Genomic DNA, 22,173 nt, shown 5'->3' on the forward strand with positions numbered 1-22,173 from the left:
TAGAAAAAAAACTTTGACAGTGAGGGTGATCAATGAGTGGATATGATGGCATGTTTCAAAGAGGAGGGGAAAATGACAGAGGTCAGAGAGAGATTTAATATAGTGGTGAGATGGGAAATAACCACCGGGAAGAGGGTCCTGAGGAGGTGTGGGGGAAGAGGGTTGCTAGCACAGGTGGTGGGGCAAGTAGAGGAAACCAGTGTGTCACTTCCTATGACAATCAATGACACAGCATATATGATATTCTACAGAAGAATTGGTGTATCTTTTTGTCTGAACCAAGACTGTTATCTATTATCTCCAAGAAACCAGCCCTTGCAGCTTGACGTGCCAAGAGCCTTGGGGAACATCTTTACCAAAGCCAGATTACATGTCTGGAAAGAAATCTTGGCAAGGGCATTACACTACAGGGATACTAGTCAGTGACTAGTGTCATATATGCACACTACTGAGATAGCATTTGTAGCAAATTATACCATCTACTAGGACATGGCTGGTAGAAATCCCATTGATCAAATGAAATACAATTTGATACACTATATTAATTTCTGTAATTGTCATGTCATTTATGTTTTACTTTGTCCTTATTTTAACCCTTTCCAATCCAATTTGTATCCCGGTTTTCCTAGGGGGCTTACTCTTTTTCGGACATTACACAACAGTGCTATATGCTGGCTAAAGCCAGTACTGCATGAGGTGACACGTTGGATAGGCTCTGACAGCAGAGAGGCTGGCAATGTAGAGTAAGAGAACCCCGACGGACGTCTTCCAACATCGGAGCTGTATAGCCTTAAATCATAATGTCTTCAGAGGTCAGACAGTGGATTGGAAAGGGTTAAGATTTAATAGATCAACGCAATGTTTGCTACGCAAACATAAAATGGGATTATTCACATTTGCAATGTTTTCCTGCATGGCACTGTGTTGCGATGCTATGTAGGGAAAAAATCGCTGCATGTCCTTTTTTTTGCGATATTGCCCATTGTTTTTCATAGGGCTGGCCTCATTTAAAACCATGGGAGAACAACAAAATCCCCTGCCGTGGCTGTGACAGCTGCGCTGGGGGATTCCTTCAGCCCCGCAGGGATGTAAGGCTGTTTCCATGTGAAAACACCTCGCATCCACAGGTTTCCACATGGATTACGAGGGCAATATCGGGCCGTGAGTCACGGCCAAATGTCGCCCTTTCCAGTGTGAAGGAGCCCTGACTCTCCCTAGTGTTGCTGTTGGCTGAAGCACAACAGCACAACTAGACTTAACATAGGAACTGTGACCTGGCCTGACAGGTCAATCAATGTACCAAGCTAAAATTATATTTATTTTACGGCGGTAGGGAGGATGTAACAAATATAATGACACCAAAATCATTCACCTGAAGGTCATGCAAAGGGGTCAAAGTGTGGTGCAAGAAAAAGCCTGAAGGCTTTTAAATGTATTTATATCTATTTATTATAAGTATAACAAACATCTTAACAGTTGCACTGATGGATACAAACAGCATCTTTCAAACATCACATTGACCCAGCGGGATCAAATTTAGGACAAAACACTCACCTCTAGTTACACACTTTCTTCAATGAAAACAAAGGTTTGGTACTGTGTTAGCCAGTAGAGCAAAATGTGATTGTTCCCAGCAAGAGAAACCGCGTAATCTTGTAGATATGAGACCTTTTAATGGCTAACAAAAATACATGATGTAATAGCGAGCTTGCGAGCCTCTTGGGCTCTTCGTCAAACTTAAATGGAATATATCCAAAGAGGCATGCATATTTATACACACTTATAACATACATACTTATGACGCGGCACAGACATGGGTGTGAGTGGTTCGCATTTAAAAGGAATACTGCAACAGAAAAACTTTTTTTTATCTAGGCACTGATAGCAGAGTGAAAGTTTTATGGTCCCTGAATTACTGTTGGGGAGAGGGGAGGCGTCAGGCCAGGAATGCTGCAAGAGGTACACAAACATTTTTAAACTAAACACTGATAAGGGAGTGAAAGTTTATGGTATGTTGATGGAGTCTGAATTACTGTTGATGGGGGGTTTCACCAGGCCAGCAGTCTTATCTGTGTTATAAATGTCTCACACTTCCCATTCACGCATAAATCCTGGGGAATAATTCAGTGTGTCAAAAGTTCTTATCAATTTATATTCCTAAATTCTTCTGTGGTTTTGTGACTTGAAACTACCCTTCAATATCAAAACTCCCATATCCCCTATGTCATGGCCAATTACCTGTGGCCGAGCACTTTTCTAACCATGGACATGACACAGGGGATATGAGAGTTTTGATATTGACCCATGACTAGTGGCGCACCTTCCCATCTCAGCTTTGAAAAGCTGAGATGGGAAACCATTGCTATAACTACCATCTACCCGGCTTGATTCTGCAGAAACAGCTGAGCTCTTCTGCCCAGCACTGCACTATGCCGTTTCCGCAGTTCCTGTTTACTTCATTGGGAGCAATGGAAACAGCACAGGGCTGAGTGGTTTACCATCTGGACCATAAATAACGGATATGGGAATACCCCTTTAAAGGTGGAAACATAAGATGTGGCTGGCCATACCCAACAAAAATCCAGTCAAGCTCATAACATGAATACAGCACCAGAGCCAAGCTCATAACATGGCAATAGCACCAGAACCAAGCTTAGCACTATAACACTAGAATCAATCCCAATGCATAAATATGGCACAGAACTAACCTCAGTACATAAATATTGTATTAGAATCAAGTACATAATATAAATACAGCTCCAGAATCAAGCTCATGACATGGAGATAATAGAAGCAGGGGTATACAAAAAACTCATGGGGCCCCATAAGAAAACCTAGAATAAGGCCCACCCCCCAAAATAATTAGGACACACTGACTACCAGAGGCGTCATTGTGATTTGCAAGGGAGCCTTGACCCCTATTTTTCACAACCCTGCGTTGCCCCCAAGGCAGGAGAGACTGAGCTTTCTGGGGTGGCGGAAGGAGGAGGATACTCGATGCTGCCAAATCGTGAGTTCCGGGGGTTTTCCATCATTTAATGAGTTGCAGGAGTCTCGGCCTGAGCAGAAACTGCTATGGATATAGTTTCTCCCGCTGCTTTCATTCTGGTGCGCCCGTTTGGGGTCGTGTCTCTTCAGGAATCCCCCTGAACCCATTGAGGAACTTTCTGCAGGCTGGTAAAGATGCCCTTCTCTGATTCATTGCGTATTTCCCTCAGTTCCAGAAGAGTGTTGGAGATGTGGGTCTGGACGTGGTACCATGCTACATATCTGGTGGTATTGCCCACTCATCCAGCCTTTTTGGAGGGGGGTATTTGAGCTATACGAGGGGGTGTCACATGGGACGTCGGAGGCCACTACAAAGTTGGCATTGCTATCTGTCACCCCGGGGCTATACGCTGCTATCAAAAAAGGTCTTCCTCGACCCTTCAACCATTGACAGTGCAGAGATTGGCTGTTATTAAATGTGTTATCTTGCTTCTTCCGCCCCGGTGCAATTATTTTGCTTATTAATATTTCTATCTAACTATGTGCTAGTTCACAATCTGTCACCACTAAGGAAGCTATCATCCGATGGTGATACGCATGGGACCTTACTAATGCCCCCATGTTTATAAAAATGTAAGTATTAATTCCAGTCCTAAGCTTCATTGACCATCTATGTTTGATTACTATCTGTTGCTGGCATTTAATATAACTCTTATGGGGTTGTGATATTAGGTACATAGGGTGAGTGGGGGGGGCGAGGTACGCCTCCTTCATATTTATACACATCTTTTTTAGACAATGTTTCACAGAGGGCGAGAGGATTAAAAAAGCTCTAAATTGAAATTGACAGAAAAAAAACCTACAGAAGAATAACTTAAAACAACCATTTTATGGATAAATAATTAAAGCCATGGTGTGTAAAGGGACAAACATGTATACACCTAGACTCTATGGCAAATAACGGTTGTTATAAAAGAGTTGGCTCAATTAATAGTTGTTCTAAAAGGAGTGTATCGCTCCCCCGATCACTAGAGGAGTACCACAATGAATACGTGTTATGTCTACTGATATTGGTTTAATAACAACAATACAAACAAAATGTAACTATATGACATTTAACACAAACTATTCGTCCAAGCATCTGCTGTTTTATCACCTGTGAGGTTGCCTTCGCACAGTGGCATTTACCAATAAACAGTGTGCTTTCACCTCCATGATCATTGCAATGCCAAGGGCCGTCTGACTGTAACACACGATTTAATAAATCAAGCATCGTGATGTGCATTACACATAAATTATCACATGTTGTGCTCTAAAATCCATTAGCGCCCATTTTGTATATGTTCTGGGGATAACCAACTACAGAGGGAGATCCAGCCATTTCTTGGTGTGTGTCTGTGTCCCCTTCCCCCTTCCTTTCTTCTGTGTTGTTTTTGTTTTGGGGTTTATACTTTGCTTCATATTAATGTCATCACCATGAGGTATGATCAGCACCTGATTTTTAATTAGAATTATTAAAAGTTACATTTTATCATTATCCTTTCCAGTGATACATATATTCTATGGCAAAAAGGAAACCGTAGTAGAAAGGTGAACAAATCCCAAAGATGCGAAAAGGGGGATAACAAAGTCCTGATGGATGACATGGCCACATAAAAGTGGTGATGTTAGCTGATGCTAGCTAGTACCTCATTGTGGTGTCTGACCCCATCCCTCAGAATGGAGGTCAAAGACTGCAGCCAAAGACCCACAACCAATGAGCCACAGATGTAAAGAACACTTGATGATAAACGCTAAAGATGCTGTTGATGTGTTTCCCAAGGACGGGTAAACCATACCCACAGAAGGGTACAGACTAAACAGTATACTACAAAGCTATTGGATTGATGTTCAGAAGTTGAACCATGATCTATATGACGGGGTATGAGGTTATAGAGAATTTGATCTGGCGTGCCCTTTAATGCTTTCTTCCATAGAGGATGTTTTGAAGAAAGCCCCTGCTTCCGCTGGATCATTAAATGATTCATCGGTCCTGAACACTCTAAGTACTGGCGGATAAACCAACTGAAAGCAGATGTTGCATTTATATAAAGATAAACAAATTTGGCTAAAGGTCCTTCTTTTCTTGGTGATATCAGCTGTATAGACCCAAAACAATAAGATCTTGTGACCTCTTAGCAATTGAGGGTCTTTTTGAATCAGGAATGCCTAAAATATTTCCTCTTTATCATTGTAATCTAAAAACTTCATAATGACCTGCCGAGGACAATTAGAGATGAGTTTGGATGTGGTTTGGTGGACCTGCAGCGCCCGAGCAAGACGTGCCAAAGTGGGGTAGACCACAGGAATTGCAAGATGGATGTTACGGGTGGCTCTGCAATCTCCCCCAACAACTGCGGCAAAGGTGTCTCACAGTGGCACAAATAATAGATATGTTTCTTGTAATGAGCGGTGGTTTGTCACGTTACGCCAGCACTTCATCCGGGACTGTAAGGGTCAATGGCAGAAATAATTTGACACAAGTCCTGGTAGCTTTTTTCAATAGTAAACTTGAAGTCGACAGTTTTACTAAAGCTTGAACTTGGTAACAGTCTTGCAGAAGTTTAGCAGTGCAATAGATCATGCAGCAAAACAAAACGTTGCAATACAGTTAAATCTGAATGAACACAGTTTCTCTTCAATGCTCTCTCTATACATCTAGAGGTGACATAGTAGGAGTTCTCACATGCCTAGTTATCTGTTGGGCTTACTGGAAGTTGGTAAAGCAGTTATTTGATTAGAGATTTAGATGGACCTCTTGACTATCCCCGACGTTGACTTCACCAGGTGTTGTGTAACTCACTGTCATTAGTGGAATAGGTCCCAGCTTCTCTCCTCCTCATTGCTGAAAGGCTAAGGAGCTGATGAATCCTAGCTTCCCTGCTGAAGAATTGAGTGTTGTAGCTGCTCGCTCTGCTGACCTCCTCCAACACGTCCTCAGATGACGACACTCTTAAGTAGACTTCCTCCTTCTCTTACCGTCTTCTTCCCACACCTTCTGTCTTCTCTTACCCCTCAGCATACTGGCCCACTATACAGTTTCCCGCTCTGAGCTCTAACCATACCCCTTGACCAATCAGTGAGGGCATGACATACAGCTAATAAGCAGCCAGCTGTTGAAAAGCTCTAAGCTTAGCAAGAAGGGGGAAACAAGGTTTCCGGCACTTTCTATGTCTCCTGGAAGCATATAGCAAAGTGTGACAGGACTATTAATGTGTGGCTATTCTGGAGGACCCTCTGGGCCACTACAGACCCACACGATGTGCTATCAGCACTTTCTTAGAGACTTGCAGAACTGGGGCGTAAGGTACCTCAGATTCGCAGAGCCGTTTCAGGTCTCTTTATGGGATGTCCTCATGGAAGCCTTTCATTCTAAGCTCACTCCACCTGGACTGGTTTTCCAGATCATCTGCACATTCTATAAGAAGTGTTGTGGTTGTCTACGTATCCTTTATTGTTCTTTTCACAGTTAAGCTGTCACCTGTGCTTGACATATGCTGCTCTGTCTCATTCAATCCCCTTGCTGGGAGAGCTCTTTTCACATAAGGTTGAGAGATTTCTGTATGATAACTGTCAATGTGGCTTTAATGTCTAAAGCCAGCTGTTTTGCCACTTCAATGGCCAGCAATTTGTAATTGATTATTGAATAATGAGCATTTGTTTGGGGGTGTCATCACAGTGATGCATAGTGCTAGTACCCGCCACCGGGGCATGTTGTTCCATGGCGGTGTTAAGAAGTGGAGAACTTTAAATGCTGCTATTGCTCTGCACTTTTTTCTTCACATTGCACAGCAGATAGCACACCATACTAAGGGTGGCTTCACACGAGCGTGTTTTTGTGCGTACATAAGTGCACACCCATGTACGTGCGAAAACATGCGTGAATGCAGGTCCGTGCATTGTTTTCAATGGAGCCGTGGCTGCTGCCAGCGGCTCCATTGAAAACAATGGTCTGCAAGCAGCCCTGCATTGCTCACCTTGCTTCAGCTGCCGGGGCACAGCTGCCTCTTCTCCTGCTATCCCATGCACTGTGGGGCTGATCTATCAGTAGGCGAATGAATGACGGGCAAGAGCTGCCTGTGATTGGCTGAGCACCTCAGCCAATCACATTCAGCTCTTTCAGCAGGTGGGGATTTTAAATCCCCTTCTGATAGATCAGCACCACAGTGCAGGGGACAGCAGGAGAAGATGCGGCTAAGCCCCGGCAGCTGAAGCAAGGTGAGTATGTATTTTTTTTGTTTTTTACAGCACTTTTACAGGATTTTCAGGGAAGGGCTTATATTTAAAGCCCTTACATGAAAGCAATTGACAGGGTGCCAGCAGCAGAATACTCTACCGCAGCTGTCATGTGTGACAGCTGTGGTAGTGAATTGAAGAATTCCTGTGCTGCATCTGTCACAGATGTGGCAGATGTAACAGCAGGAAATTCTTTTAACTAGCGGGGATGAAGGAAACATCTGCTGCATGTGGCAGATGTATTCTTCATCCCCGCGGGGGTCACAGCGGTGGACAGGTATGTGTGTGTGTATATATATATATATATATATATATATATATATATATATATATATATATATATATATATATATATATATATATATATATATTATTATTATTATTTTTTTTTACTTTACACTAAAATGTTTCTTCTTCACGGAAGGGCCTATATGTGAAGCCCTTCCCTGATAAAGAATGCAGGGATGCAGGCAGACCATTGTTTTCAGTGGAGCCGCCGGCAGCAGCCGCGGCTCCATTGAAAACAATGCTTGCATTCCCTATGGTGCACGCATGTCCTATCTTTGCAGGCACACGCCTGTAAAGCACAGACATGTGAACACACCATAGGGAATGCATTGGGGCTAATAGACGCGTGTTTATGTGCGTGCATATACACGCACAAAATACACGCTCGTCTGAAGCCACCCTAAGATTGCATATGTCTGTATTGACCCATGGGACAGGGTACTGCTGCGAGAATAAGAAGGTATGGCAGTATCCAGGCAAAAAGTGATCTTTACCACAGACTATCACAGACAGATCCAGATCTGCTGGGTCTGAAGGCTAATTAACCCCCTAGTGACCACACTTTTTTGCTTTTAACCATTTTTGTTTTTTCCTCCACCCTTTTAAAAATCGTAAGTCATTTATCTATCGACGTAGCTGTATGAGGGCTTGTTTTTTGTGGGATGAGTTGCATTTTTCAAAACTTTTAAAACATTCTAAGTGGAGAGAAAAACACATTTCACCATTTTTCGGTGCGTCTTGTTTCTTATGCGCACAAACTGCAACAAAAATAACATGATAACTTTATTCTCTGGGTCAGTACAATTACTACGATACCAAACTTATACAGTTTTGTTTTTGTTTTTTTGCTGTACTATTTATGTATATTTTTTTTAAATATTTAATTTTTTAAAATTCTTTTCTGTCTCCATCTTCTGCACACAATTACTTTTTTATTTTTCTGCCGACGTAGTTGTGCAAGAGCTCATTTTGTATGGGATGTGCTGTAGTTTACGTTGGTATCATTTTTAAATAGATGCAACTTTTTGATCACTTTTTATTAGATTTTTTCTTGGACGCCGTTCACTGTGGGTGGTAATTAATGCATTACTTTGATAGATCTGACTTTTACAGACATAGTGATATCAAATATGTATTTTTGTTTATTATTTAGATTTTTTGAATGTAAATATGGCAAAAGGCTTTTTTTAACTTTTATAACTTTTTAAAAAAAATAATTAACAAAGCTTTATTGTTCTTATTTGTACATTTTATTTTAGCCCCCAGGGGGCGCCACAACATGCAATGCTCTGATTGCTCCTGCAGTATGATGTAATGCATTACATCATACTGCATTCTGACAGGCAACCTATCAAGCCACCACACGGGGATGACTTGATAGGTATTCTGCCATGACACTCGCATGGCTCCCCCGATCTCACCGTGGGGGGAGGGGGGGGCGAACAGGACCCCCGAACAATGTTCGAGGGATTTAAATGCCGCTGTCACATTTGACAGCTGCATTTAAAGGGTTAACAGCTCCGATCGGCCGCGTGGCCAAAAGGGGCTATTGACCGCAGGTGTCAGCTTTAATAAACAGCTGACACCCACAATGTATGGATGGAGATAGCAGCACTATCTTCCCCCATACACGTCCTGCAATGGCAGGATGAAAAAACACGATAGGGTGGTCACTAAGGGGTTAAAATTGTCCAGTTATATCAACATATAAAGTGATGATCCGTCAACAACTGAAAATTCAAACAATAAGCATAGGGAATAGTTTGTTACGGTGATTAACTAGAGAGATTTAATTCAGAGGGACCTTAGAACGAATTGAAGCTGTGCCTAAATGATGTATCACAGAGCAGCAAATATAAGAAATAGTTGTTTGGCTAGCACTAAGTCTGCTGTGTGAAGTTATATTGTCCACTAGAGGGAGACAGAGACAATAAAAACAAAAGCGGCACTTTCCTCGTCTTTAAGTTATATAGGGCAGCATGGCGTTGCCCTTACTGTGGAATGCACTGTTTAAAATAGAAAAGGCAGATCTGCTTTCAGGCAAATTCTGGAAAAAAATGAGTCAGGTCAGTCGTCCCAGCACTTCATGGGGAGGCCCCCCAGAGGAAAGAGATCAGTGGCGGTGCCAGGCAAGCAGAATCTCTGATGTCGCTTTCTGCCAGACACAAGGATGGGCCATTGAAGTGTTTCCTGCAGTCTGCTTATTCAGCTTTCGCGAGGCTACTTGTCTCTGCTCCCCTGCTGTGCTGGGTCCAAGATGGTTCCTGCTCCACTCTTCCACATCAGAATATCCACAGCTACCCAGAAAAACATAAGCAGGGACCCTCAAAACTGAGGTGGAGGGTCCAAGTACTGAAAAATGAGCTACAGGCAGATGTCAACCTCTTCTCAGCGTCACACTCACAGACTCGGCACTCAGGCCACAGCACACCAGGATTTCAGTACGCTACTTCATGTAGAAAACCTCCCAGGTCAGCTCTCAGTGGGAAGAAAGGGACCAGGAAGGGGTTGAAGCTGCTGCATATAAGGTCTAAATGTTGAGGGATTAGACCCAAAATCAGTGGAGCAAGTATGCCGCACATTTCCCATCCGAAGTAAAACTATGCCTCACCAAGATGCTTTTATAAGATAATACATCAAATTCAACATACTGGATTATCCTGCACAGTCAAGGTCAGAGGTCATGGACGGTTTCCAGTATCTTGAAGAACAGGACTTCAAACTCAGCAAATCCAATTTAATGTAAAAGGAGAAAAACCTTTAAAGGAAATATCTGACAATCATGACATACTGATACATGCCTCATACAACGGGGGCTCTATCACTGCATTGGATAGCGGACTATATGTCTGGGAAGTTTTAAATTTGTTATTGATGCCCATGTTCAGATCCAGTTGAGAATTTTAAAAAAATCACAGTGGAATTTATTACCTCAAGGCGTAGCATGGGGATTAAACAGCACAGTATATAGACCCAGATTGTCCCAGGTTCCCTATTTTTCACACATTACTGAAATCCCACATGGACATTTTGCAACAGGCGACAAGTGGGAAGAGGCCTGCACTCTCCGAGTGGTTTCTAAGATGTGGCTGAGGAACCATGTCACGGTGGCAATGAGTGCAGCACGCTCTTTGTAATCTTGTGCACCATTGAAGGTGTGTAAACAGGATCTGGACAACCAATGGAATTAGGTGATCATGATGCTAGTTCCTGGATTAAAAGCACTTGGTAGCAAAATAAGACTAGCACACGTATGTAGGTAAATGACAGGCACACTATTTACTTTCAGGCGCATGGCTGTCTGCATTATTCTTAAGCACCAGAAATTGCATATACAACTTGCATATATACTGTTTAACGCTTTATACACGGATAAACAAACTTTGAGCATCTGTGCTAAGGAAAAGCTATATAGAGATCTTACGAGAAAATACCCCTTATCAACCCCAGTAAGAGTTTTGCTATTCCTGAAACACGGTGCTCAAGTTTTCTTTAGTACTCACAAACTTCTATGAAGATTCTCTATTTCTTGTCTGAAGTTTTGCGGCTGTGTTGCAGTCCGCTAGAAAGCAGAGCTGGCTTGAATGGACATCAGGTTTGGGAAAACAAACCGTTTTTAGTGTCTCTGTGATTTATGGGCTGCTGCACACAGGATTGCTTTAAAGTTTACATAATATGTCTTTAATTACAGCAGGACAGAGGAAAAGGAAGAAGCTGGGTCTTTACATGGCTATCTGCTTCCTCCGTGTCCTTCTCGGCTCCTCTCTCTCCCCTCCTCACTGTCACACTCCATACTGCCTACTGCCCTTCACTTCTGTCTTCTAACACTGTTATCGATTTATAAGTGTGCAATACAAAATGAGCCGGAGCCCCAACCTTTTTTCCTCACTCCGTGGGCTTGTCATGGCATAGCTCCAACTAACTGATTTACAACGGTGCCTAAACAACTTTAACTCTAGTTTCCTGACTCCCTCCTCTTATTAAACAAAGTCCAGCATAACTCCCCTTTATTAAATGAACTGGTATTTAGAACAGTTGCTCTTAACTTGCAGGTAAAGTACTTATATTCTGCAGTGCCAGTCCACATCACTACAACGTATCTACCCCCATAATTATGTCTAATATAGAGTCGTAACTAGAATACTCTGGGCTCCACAGAAAACTTCTAAAAGGCCCAATAGATAAATACATAGATAAATATAGTATATTTATACAATTTGTTTGTATTTGTGAAACTACAGTTCCCAATGTAAGCCAGGCAAAGTCAACAAAACTGGTATCACACATTTCAAAATCAAAATTAGCTGAACCACTGTATTGCTAAAGAATAATAACATTAGACAAAAAGTGCCCCCGATATGCCAGTGGCACACATAGAGGGCAATTTACTAAGCCAAGCGTAGTACAATTTGTCTGGGCACATGGTGCACTGAATACACAAAGAGGTGAAGGCCACTTCATGTATTCAGTGCTTCCACAACAGCTTTGTGCCTCTAGAAAGAAATGTTTGCCATGTCCGACCTGGTGTACATTTATGGTATAATTTACACGAGTTTAACATATACATAAATCTGTTGGTTCAGGGCAAGCACGTCCCCTCCTGAAAAGCTACATCTATTTTTCAAAAAAGCTGGCTCCATCTCAGAAAGGTAAAACATCAAAAATATTTGCACAAATACACCTTTGCACAAAAATCTTCACATTTTTTATGCCAGTAACTGGCAAAAAACTTTTGATAAATATGCCCCATAGCTCCTTTTTGCCATTAACATAATTTTCCAAATTGCCAACATTAGTGCCAATGTAACATGGCATGCTAAGCTGAAAAAAAACAACAAAAAAACAAAACAATGAGGTAGAAGCCAATATTCCCCATTTAAAGGAAAATAATTCCTTCCTGACTCCAGTCTGGTAATTGGAATAATCCCTGGATCACCGACTCTTCTTAAATAATCAGTGACTATAATATGTAATAATAAAATGCTGAAGAAAGGCGTCCAGGCCTTTTTTTATTGAGTTCGCTATTACCACGTCCTCAAGCAGAGAGTGCCATAGTCTTACTATTCGAATAACAAAGAACCTCTTTTATGTTGGTGTAGAAATCTTATCTCTAGACATAGAGCACCCTCTTGTTACAGTTACAGTCCTGGGTATAAATAGATTGTGTGAGAGATCTCTGTATTATATATACATAATATATCACCTTATATATATCACCTTATATATCACCTGATATATCTATACAGCCATTAGGACTTAAACCCAGGACCTCCTGTACTCCAGGCAGTGGCTTTCCTCTGCTGAGCATTGTCCTTATTCCTTACTCTTGTTAATCTAGTTCCTGTCTTACTGATTAGCTCCACCCTGCTTCCTGATTAGATTCTGTATTTGAACCTGGCCTTGCACCTCCTTTCTTTCCAAATTGTTGTGCTCCCAGCCTTTAGACTAGCTCTACTACCTGCTTGTTCATCTAAGCTACAACTGCTATTCCTGTGTTCTGAACTCCGTCTTTCCCTGACCACACTGCTAACCCACAGTGATTGCAGTAAGAGGCTCCAAACTGGCATCTGGTCGTTACAGAAATAATCCCGCTCAACAATGGAGGCCGTTGTGATCAACTTGAAGAAACAAATAGCTGAACTGCAAGAATTTGGTGCCACCTGCCAAGAAAAATTTTCTGGATTACAGACACTAGAGCTAGATCATCAAAAAGAGATAACTAATTTACAGAGGCAGCTTCTGGATTTGCACCATTCTGTTATGCAGGCCTCTCAATCTGTAATTCAAGATAAAGACAAGATACATTTTCCATCCTTTCATTTTGTCATTCCTATACAAGTCATAATTGGGAGCAATAAAATACAATGCTTGGCTATGTTGGATTCTGGAGCAGGAGGGAATTTTGGGACTTAAAATACGCTCTAAAGAACAAAATTTCAATTAGGACTAAACCCACACCAATTGATATGGGAACTAGATGGATTGCCTTTATCTTCTGGGCCTGTAACTCATGAGACAATTGAACTTGAAATCTGTATTGAATCTGATCACCATGAAACTATTCGTTTTCATCTTATCTCTTCTTCCAAGTTTTCAGTTATTCTAGGAATCCCTAGAATAATCCTTCTTTTAACTGGGGTTCAAGAACTATTACCTTCCCCTCTGCGTACTGTTAGGAAAATTGTCAGATGACTTTACTCACCCTTGAACATATCCCAGTCTCTGAGATTTGTCATCAGAGTTATGATAAGTTTCCACCTCAGTACTAGCAATTTAGTGACTGCAGCAAGAAAAAAACTCATCAACTACCTGTTCATCAACCTTATGATTGTCCAATAGAATTGCTTCCTGGAGCAACCATTCCATTCAGGCAAATTTACAATCTTTCCGAATCTGAATTAAAAGTACTCAGAGAATACATGAATGGAAATTTAAAGAAATGCTTCACGCGGCCTTCTTCATCCACAGCTGGGGCACCTCTGTTCTTTGTAGAGAAGAAGGACTCAACCTTGCAGCCATGTATTGATTACAGATGACTGAATAAAATTACTGAAATTCCGGAATTGCTGGAAATATTCCATTCTGCCCAGATTTTTAGCAAACTAGATCTAAGAGGAGCCTATAATCTTATATGGATTCGCCCAGGGAATGAATGGAAGACTGCCTTTAGAACCAAATATGGACATTTCCAATACCTTATTATGCCTTTCAGTCTTTGCAATGCCCCTGCCACTTTTCAGCAATTTATTAATGATGTGTTTCGGGATCTCTTGCATCAATTTGTTGTTACCTATCTCATGACCTTCCTATATTTTCAGACAGCTTGGAGGAACATCACAGGCATGTCCGGCTAATCTTGGAACGACCCCAAAAGAATCATCTTTATATCAAACTGGAAAAATGTGAGTTTGAACAAACCATGATTCATTTTCTTGGATATATAATCTCCCCAGATGGTCTGAGTATGGATCCTAGTAAAATTAAAGCTGTGGGTGAATGGCCTACTCTGAGAAATTTAAAAGGTGTTCAATACTTTATAGAGTTTGCACATTTTTACAGAAGATTGATAAAAGATTTCTCAAAGATCAACTTACCAATGACTTCACTCACAAAGAAAGCCGGAGCATTTTTTATGGTCTTCAGAGGCACATAATGCTTTTGAAAAACTAAAAGCTCTTTTCACTGCTGCACCATTAATGGTCCACCCAAACCCTTAATTGCCTTTTGTTGTTGAATTGGATGCCTCTAACTCTGCGGTGGGAGCTATCTTGTCTCAACAAATTGGAGATAAAATGCAGCTGCATCCTTGTACATTTCTTTCTCATAACATGTCATCTGCAGAAAGAAACTTTGGCATTGAAAATAAAGAACTTATAGCCACCATAATGGCCTTCTCTGAATGGACACATCTTTTGGAAGAACGCATTTATCCTGTAATAGTCCTTACTGACTGTAAAAACCTAAACTGTATCTGCACAGCTAATAGATAGTTGGCAAGACAAGCACGATGGGCCTTGTTCTTCTCCAAATTTAATTTTATCATTTATCGGCCTGGTTCAAGGAATAGCAAGGCTGATGCCTTGTCCAGGATTCTTGCTGAACTGGATGAGGGGTCTAACACATTACGTGCAATGTTGTCCTACAGAAATTATCTGGGAATACTTGGTTCAAAAGAATTCTTAACAGAGTTTAAAGATAGATACCAAAATGACTCTTTTCTCAAACATCCTTCTAAGGCCGTGGATCTCTCTTTTAAGGAGGTGTTTTGAATGCAGGAAAACAGACTTATGTCCTTGATTTTGTTCGACTTGAAGTTCTTAAACTTGTCCTTGATTCTAAACTTGCAGGTCATCTTGGGATCATGAAAACTCTTGAACTATTGGTTTGTCCATTTTGGTGGCATTAATATAAGAACAATGTGAGAAAATACGTTGCCTTTTGCGTAACGTGTTCACAAAACAAGACACCTCAATCTCCTCCATTAGGTCTTCGGTCACCCCCAGTTCCATCCAGCCCTTGTTGATCAATATTGATGAATTTTATTGTGGATTCCCCCCACCACCGCCCTAAAGAAATAACTGTCATATTTGTTGTTATGGACCGTCTCCAAAACCAAAAACGGCCCATTTCATTCCCACCAAAGAGATTCCAACTGCTGAACAAACTGCGGAATTGATGATCAAGGAGGTATTTAGACTGCATGGAATTCCAGAAAATGTAGTTTCTGATAGAGGTGTTCAGTTTACATCAAGATTTTTGAAAAGCTTGTGTACAGCCTTAGGTATTACTACTGTCTTCTGACTTCCATCCTCAGTCCAATGGCCAGACTGAAAGGACTAATGAGACTCTGGAGCAATACAACTGCTGTTTTATTTTCTACCTCCAGGGTGATTGGGTGGACTACTTACCAACAGCAGAATTCACCTACAACTACTACAAATATAATTCTACATCTCAAACTCAATTGGCTATGTTCGTCAGGTACTTCAGGCTTTACGCGATAACAGTTCGCGAAAAGGAAAAAATGTGTTTTTTTTTCCGTTCAGGAGATCGACTTTCTGTGACACATTATTACCCCGAGTGGTTTCAGGATGGACCCGGAGAAGGTCCCGGCAGTACAAGACTGGGTGTTACCTAAGAATGTGAAGGTGCTCCAGAGGTTTTTGGGATTCGCAAATTAGTATCAGAAGTTTATCAAAGGATTTTCGGTTTTGGTTAAACCATTGACAGATATGACTAGGAAGGGTGGTTTTCCTTCTAAAGGGTCTTCAAGGGCAGTACAATCCTGAGTTGAAGGAATGCTTTGCGACGGCTCCAGTTTTGGTACAGCCAGTCTCGTCCAGAACATTTGTAGTGGAGATGGATGCCTCAGAAGTTGGGGTAGGTGCAGTACTACCCAAAGGTACTAATACATTGCAAAATCTTCGCCCTTGTGCTTTTTTTTCACACAAGTTTTCTTCGGCCGAGTGCAATTATGACATTGGAGATAGAGAACTGTTGGCGATTAAGTGGTCGTTTGAGTAGTGGCAAAACGTGTTGAAAGGGACTTAGCATAAGGTGAAGGTTTTTACGGATCACAAAAACCTAATCTACCTGGAGTCAGCCAAGAGATTTAACCCAAGACCGGCGCGGTGGTCATAGTTTTTTTTGCGCTTCGACTTTCTTGTTACTTATCATCCGGGCAGTAAAAACATTAAAGCTGATGCTATTTCTAGGACTTTCATTTCCGTAGTTTCAGATGAACCTTCCGCGCCTATCCTCTCGGAGGGGGTAGTGGTATCAGCAGTTTCTCTGGAGTTGGAGGAGAAGGTACGTAATGCACAGGACTTGGCTCAAGCAGGTTTGCCGATGGGGAAGCTTTTTGTTCCTGTCCATTTGAGGTTGCAAATACTGACTGAAGTACACAATTTCGTGTTGGCTGGGCATCCAGGAATCAATAATACCCGGAAGTTACTCACAAGGAGGTTTTGGTGGCCATCTTTGTGACGTGATGTCTTCAGTTTTGTCTCATCTTGTGAGGTTTGTGCCAAGACTAAGTTACCTCATAATTATCCTGCTGGTGTGGGAGAAGGTGTGGAAAGAGATTCAGAAGAATCTTCAGAAGACAGCTAAAGATTTTAAGCGGGTGGCGGATAACAGACGTTCGGAGGGGACTAATGTCTTGGTGGGGGACTTGGTTTGGTTGTCTACTAGGAACATACAAATCAAACAGCCATGATTCAAGTTAGGTACATGATTTATCGGTCCGTTTACAATTTTGGAAAAAATTAATACGATGTCTTTTCGTTTAGAGATTCCTAGTTCAATGAGAATCCGTAATGTATTTCATAAATCTCTGTTGAAAAAGTTTGTGAACTCTGGCAATGGTTCATTGCTGCCGACCCCGATTGTGGTGGATGGAGAAGTTCATTTTGAGGTAGGTCGCATAGTGGATTCTCGCCTTGTTAGGAGATCTCTTCAATATTTGGTGCATTGGTGCGGCTATGGTCCTGAGGAGAGGATGTGGGTGCTGGCAGCGGACGTCCATGCGGACCGATTAGTGAATTATTTTCACAGGCTGAATCTTAAGCGATCGGGTCCTGGGGCCCCTTCTGGAAGGGGAGGTACTGTTGCAGCAGTGCTGGGATTGCTGCCGGGTTTACGGAATCCAGTGTAGGTTTTAGACATGGTTCTGCACCTTCTAGCTTAGTAGGTGTGACGCAATGTGCTCACATCTGTGGATGATTAGCTGGCTATTTAGCTGGGATGGATAGGAAGCTAAGGTGCTGTAAATTGTCATTTGCTTGTTGTCTGAGCTGGCAGTGAGTGGCTCCCGTGGTCAGCGTGGTGTCCACGGTTCCTTACTTCGGACGGCTCTGTGTGCTTTGGCTTATTCTACTAAAGCTAAGTGCTGTTTAGTTTTGTCCTTTATCAGTATGGCCAAGTAGGGTTACTTAGGTCCCAGGAACGAGTGCAGGCCCACATCTATCGATGCGATCAGTCTGCCGGGTTAGGCAGGGCCCTCTCCCTCGTTTGTTATGTATTTAGGGAAAGACTTCCCATTTATTATTTGTCAGTTTGCTTTGGGCGCCGCACTGTGAGCAAGTATTATGCATGTCTGCAGTTGCTGGTCCAGCACTTCCTATTCAGACATAACAAGAGCCAACACTTTCAGTATTAATCTTTTTACTATTTATATAATAGAAGAACAGTTTAGGGTTAGCTTTGATCTCCTTGACAATTAGTCTTTTGTCTCCACTTTTACTGCTTTTATCTGATTTTTACATAGTAGATAAGGCTGAAAAATGACATGTATTTAGCCTATTACCCCCCAATGTTGATCCAGAGGAAAAAAAACACAATGAGGTAGAAGCCAATTTTCCTAATTTAAGGGTAAAGAAATGCCTGCCTAAAATGAGCAGCACTAGATAATTAAAACTATAATGAAGTTTAGTTTCTGCCTTCCTCTGGATCAACAAGGAAGGGTGGGGGGTGGGGGGTGGAAATAGGCTGAACTTGATGGACATCTGTCTTTTTTCAGCCTAACATACCATGTTACTATGTTCCTGACTCCAGTCTGGCAATCAAAATAATCCCTGAATCACCGACTTTTCTGAAGTTATTAATGATTAGAACATATAATGTTGTAATGCTCAACAAAGATGTCCAGGCCTCTGTTTTATCAAATTCATCAGCACAACGTCATCAGTTACAAAGTTTGATAGTCTCACTGCTCTTACAGTAAAGAACCTCCTTCTTTGTCAGTGTAGAAACCATCCTTCCTGTAGACGTAGAGCGCATCCCCTTCTTACTGTCACAGTCCTGGGTATAAATAGATGGTGGAAGAGATCTCTATTTTCTTCCCTGATATATTTATACACAGTTATTAGAGCGCCCCCTTGTTACAGTCCTGAGTATCACTGATGATGGGAGAGATCTCTGTACTGACCCCTAATATATTATACATAGTTATTAGGTCATCCCCTTGCTACAGTCACAGTCCTGGGTATAATAGATGATGCGAGAGATCTCTGTACTGACCCCTGATATATCTGGACATAATTATTAGAGTACCCCCTTGTTACAGTCCTGGGTATAAATAGATGATGGGAGAGATCTCTGTACTGACCTCTGATACATCTATAAATAGTTCTTAGAGCCCCCCTTGTTACAGTCCTGGGTATGGTGGAAGATCGGAGAGATCTCTGTACTGGCACCTAATATTTCTATGCATAGTAATTAGAGCGCCCCTTGTTACAGTCCTGGGTATAATAGATAATGGGAGAGATCTCTGTACTGGTGTTTATTGTCCTCTTTACATCCTTTTTGAGACACGTTTATCTTCTCCTACTCCTAACCATTTTATTCCTGTAAGGTGTGAACCTCTCTCATAAGATGTTTTTAAACATTTCCCATTTATTGTCTGTACTCTTTTTTGCGTAGCGCGGTGGTTCGCATTCCAGATTTGTAGCAATTTTTGCCTTATAAAACCAATCCAGCGTTATCTTACAGCGCTCGTTGCCTAAAACGACCAGCACTAGATAATTAAAAATATCCTGAAGTTTGGATTGAGGGCCAATTAATGTATTAGAGGGGGTTTCCAGGGAAATACTATTGATGACCTATTATCAGGATAGGTCTGGAATAGTTGATTAGCTGAAATCTGCCACTCAGGACCCTTGCCGATCAGGTGCCTGCTGTCAGCAATGCTACACATAGAGGTGCTTAACGGAAGTAGTAGCCGACACTTGTAACTGCAGGTGCAGATCTCATTGATTTTTTTTTCAATTATTTTTTATTATGCTTTTTCAATAAACATTAAACAGTGTTACATTATATTGATCTGCAGTTACCATTCTATCTAAACGTAACCACTCTGATTCTCTTATGTCATATATCGTGTTTTTTTCCTGCAGAATACATTTATTTTGTAAAACAAAAAACTAAAAAATAATAAATTGAGAAAAGAATACAACTTTATGATGCGTTAATGATGAAAGGCATATATCTGACTCGGGGGGTATTAGGTAGGGGGGGATGTTAGGGTAGGGGGGCAGGGGGAGGGTGTAGGTCTTGCTTGTGGGCTGTTTGGGCTCCCAGGTATCCTTAAAGGTCTATAGCACCTGTATTCAACCAGTTTTCAAAGGGTTTAGATGCTCTCATGGCAATCCACGGGCTCCAAAGATCATAGGACCTTTTGCGGGCTTTTTCCTCCTCTGCTCCCTCCATTTCGTATCTCATAAGAGTATTGAGGTTTTCTGTCCACCTAACCTTCGTGGGTGGGGCCGTGGAACGCCATAGGCCCGGGACAGACATCCTAACCGCTATGATGGCCAATCTCAGGAGTTCGGCTCTGATCTTTGCCATGGACCCCGGGAGCATTAGTAGGAGGGCCGTTTTTGCTGTGAAGTGCACCGTCGACCTGGTCATGTTATTGTAGAGAAGTTCTACACTTTTCCATAAATCAGCTACTAGTGGGCATTCCCACCAGATATGCAGCATAGTTCCTATGCTATTCTGGCATCTCAAACACGTATCAGGGACTTGTGCTTCCATTTGGTGCAGTTTCGACGGTGTCCTGTACCATCGTGATAGAATTTAGAAATTTTGTTCCTGTATTCTGCCGAATTTGGTACTCTTATGACACATAAGGTAGGCCCTTTTCCAGTCTGTACTGGTAAGCGTTATTCCCATTTCCCTTTCCCATTGTGCCACATAACTGGGTGGGTCGTCCTCTGTCCCACGGGCTACCATCATTCTGTATATCAGCGAGATCCTGTGGTCCACGGGTGATGGTGTCATGCATGCAGTTTCAAACTGGGTTAGCGGCATGTTACCACTTCCCCTGGGCGTCAGGGACTCCACATACCCCCTCACCTGGAAATATTTCAACCAGGCCCCTGGTGGGGGTCTGGTTTCCCCATAGAAGTCTCTCAGGGGTTTCACTCCTGTCTGTGTGATTACGTCTCTCACTCGTGGGATCGGGGTGTTAGGTAGGGTCAAGACCGGGTCCCCTCTTTCAAAAGCCTGGAACTGAGGGTTTGCTGTCAGTGGGGTCAATGGTCCCGGGACGGAGATCAGGCCTATTTTCTGGGCAAATGTGCCCCAAGCTCTGAGCACTTCCCTTACTTGCGGTGAAAGGGAGGTTATCTCCTTCACATATTGTCTCGGGATCCATGGGGCCCCCTGAACCGCCGTAGATGTAATGTTGTGTTCCAATTCTACCCATAACTTTGTGTTCTTATCTCTTAGGAGTGATAGCACATAGTTGCTCAGGCTCGCCCTATAATACAGGGCGAAATCTGGGAGTCCCAGTCCTCCCTTTTCCTTGGGGTGTGTGAGTAGCACGTATCTAAGCCGGGGTCTACGACCCCTCCAGACAAAGTTGGTTATTACCGCGCGTATGTTAAGCAGGAATCGTCTATTAAGGTGGATAGGTAGTGTCTGACACAGGTAAAGGAATTTTGGTAGGGTGTCCATTTTTACGGCATTTATTCTGCCTGTCCATGATATGTAAAGTGGGCTCCACTTTTCTAAGTCTTCTTTAAGTTTGGCAAGGAAGGGTTGGAAATTTAAATCAAAGGTCTGGTCGGGGTTTGCGGGGAGTTGAACTCCAAGATATTTTATAGATGTGGGTTTACATTTAAACGGTAAAGCCTCTTCTAGAACCAGGGCTTCTCTCTGGGGGATCGTTACATTTAATATCTCTGATTTTTGTAAATTTACTTTGAAGTTGCTTATCCGCCCGTACTTTGCGAATTCATTCATCAATACCGGCAGCCCTATTCTGATGTTTGACACGAACAGAAGGAGGTCGTCCGCAAACAATGCCATTTTATGTTCAGAGGCACCGTCATGCATGCCTCTAATTGATGTATTACTCCTAATGGCATTAGCTAGGGACTCCATTGACAAGATATATAGCAAAGGCGACAGTGGACAGCCTTGTCTAGTGCCATTATGGATCATTATAGGTTCTGAAAGGGCTCCATTTATTTTGATCTTCGCTGAGTGGCCGTTGTACAGAGCCATGATCCGTTCTCTTGTCCTCTGCCTGAGGCCTATTTGTCCTAGGATCCCCTCCAGGTATCTCCATCTGACCCTGTCAAAAGCCTTTTCTGCGTCTACCGAAAGCAGACACAG

General features: G+C 42.2%; 1 protein-coding gene across 2 annotated transcripts in view; it reads left to right on the plus strand.

Annotated features, from left to right (window-relative positions):
- CTNND2 (catenin delta 2) overlaps positions 1-22,173 on the plus strand; it is a 731,828-nt gene that overhangs the window by 330,278 nt on the left and 379,377 nt on the right. The window contains exon 10 of one of the 2 annotated variants that reach the window (XM_066579126.1): positions 14,370-14,453. The exons of the other annotated variant lie outside the window; for it this stretch is intronic. Coding sequence (XP_066435223.1) covers positions 14,370-14,453 — 84 coding nt within the window. The remainder of the gene's footprint in view (positions 1-14,369; positions 14,454-22,173) is intronic. 2 annotated transcript variants of the gene reach the window in all.

This window comes from Eleutherodactylus coqui, chromosome 9 (assembly GCF_035609145.1).
Source record: "Eleutherodactylus coqui strain aEleCoq1 chromosome 9, aEleCoq1.hap1, whole genome shotgun sequence".
Classification (NCBI taxonomy): Eukaryota; Metazoa; Chordata; class Amphibia; order Anura; family Eleutherodactylidae; genus Eleutherodactylus; species Eleutherodactylus coqui.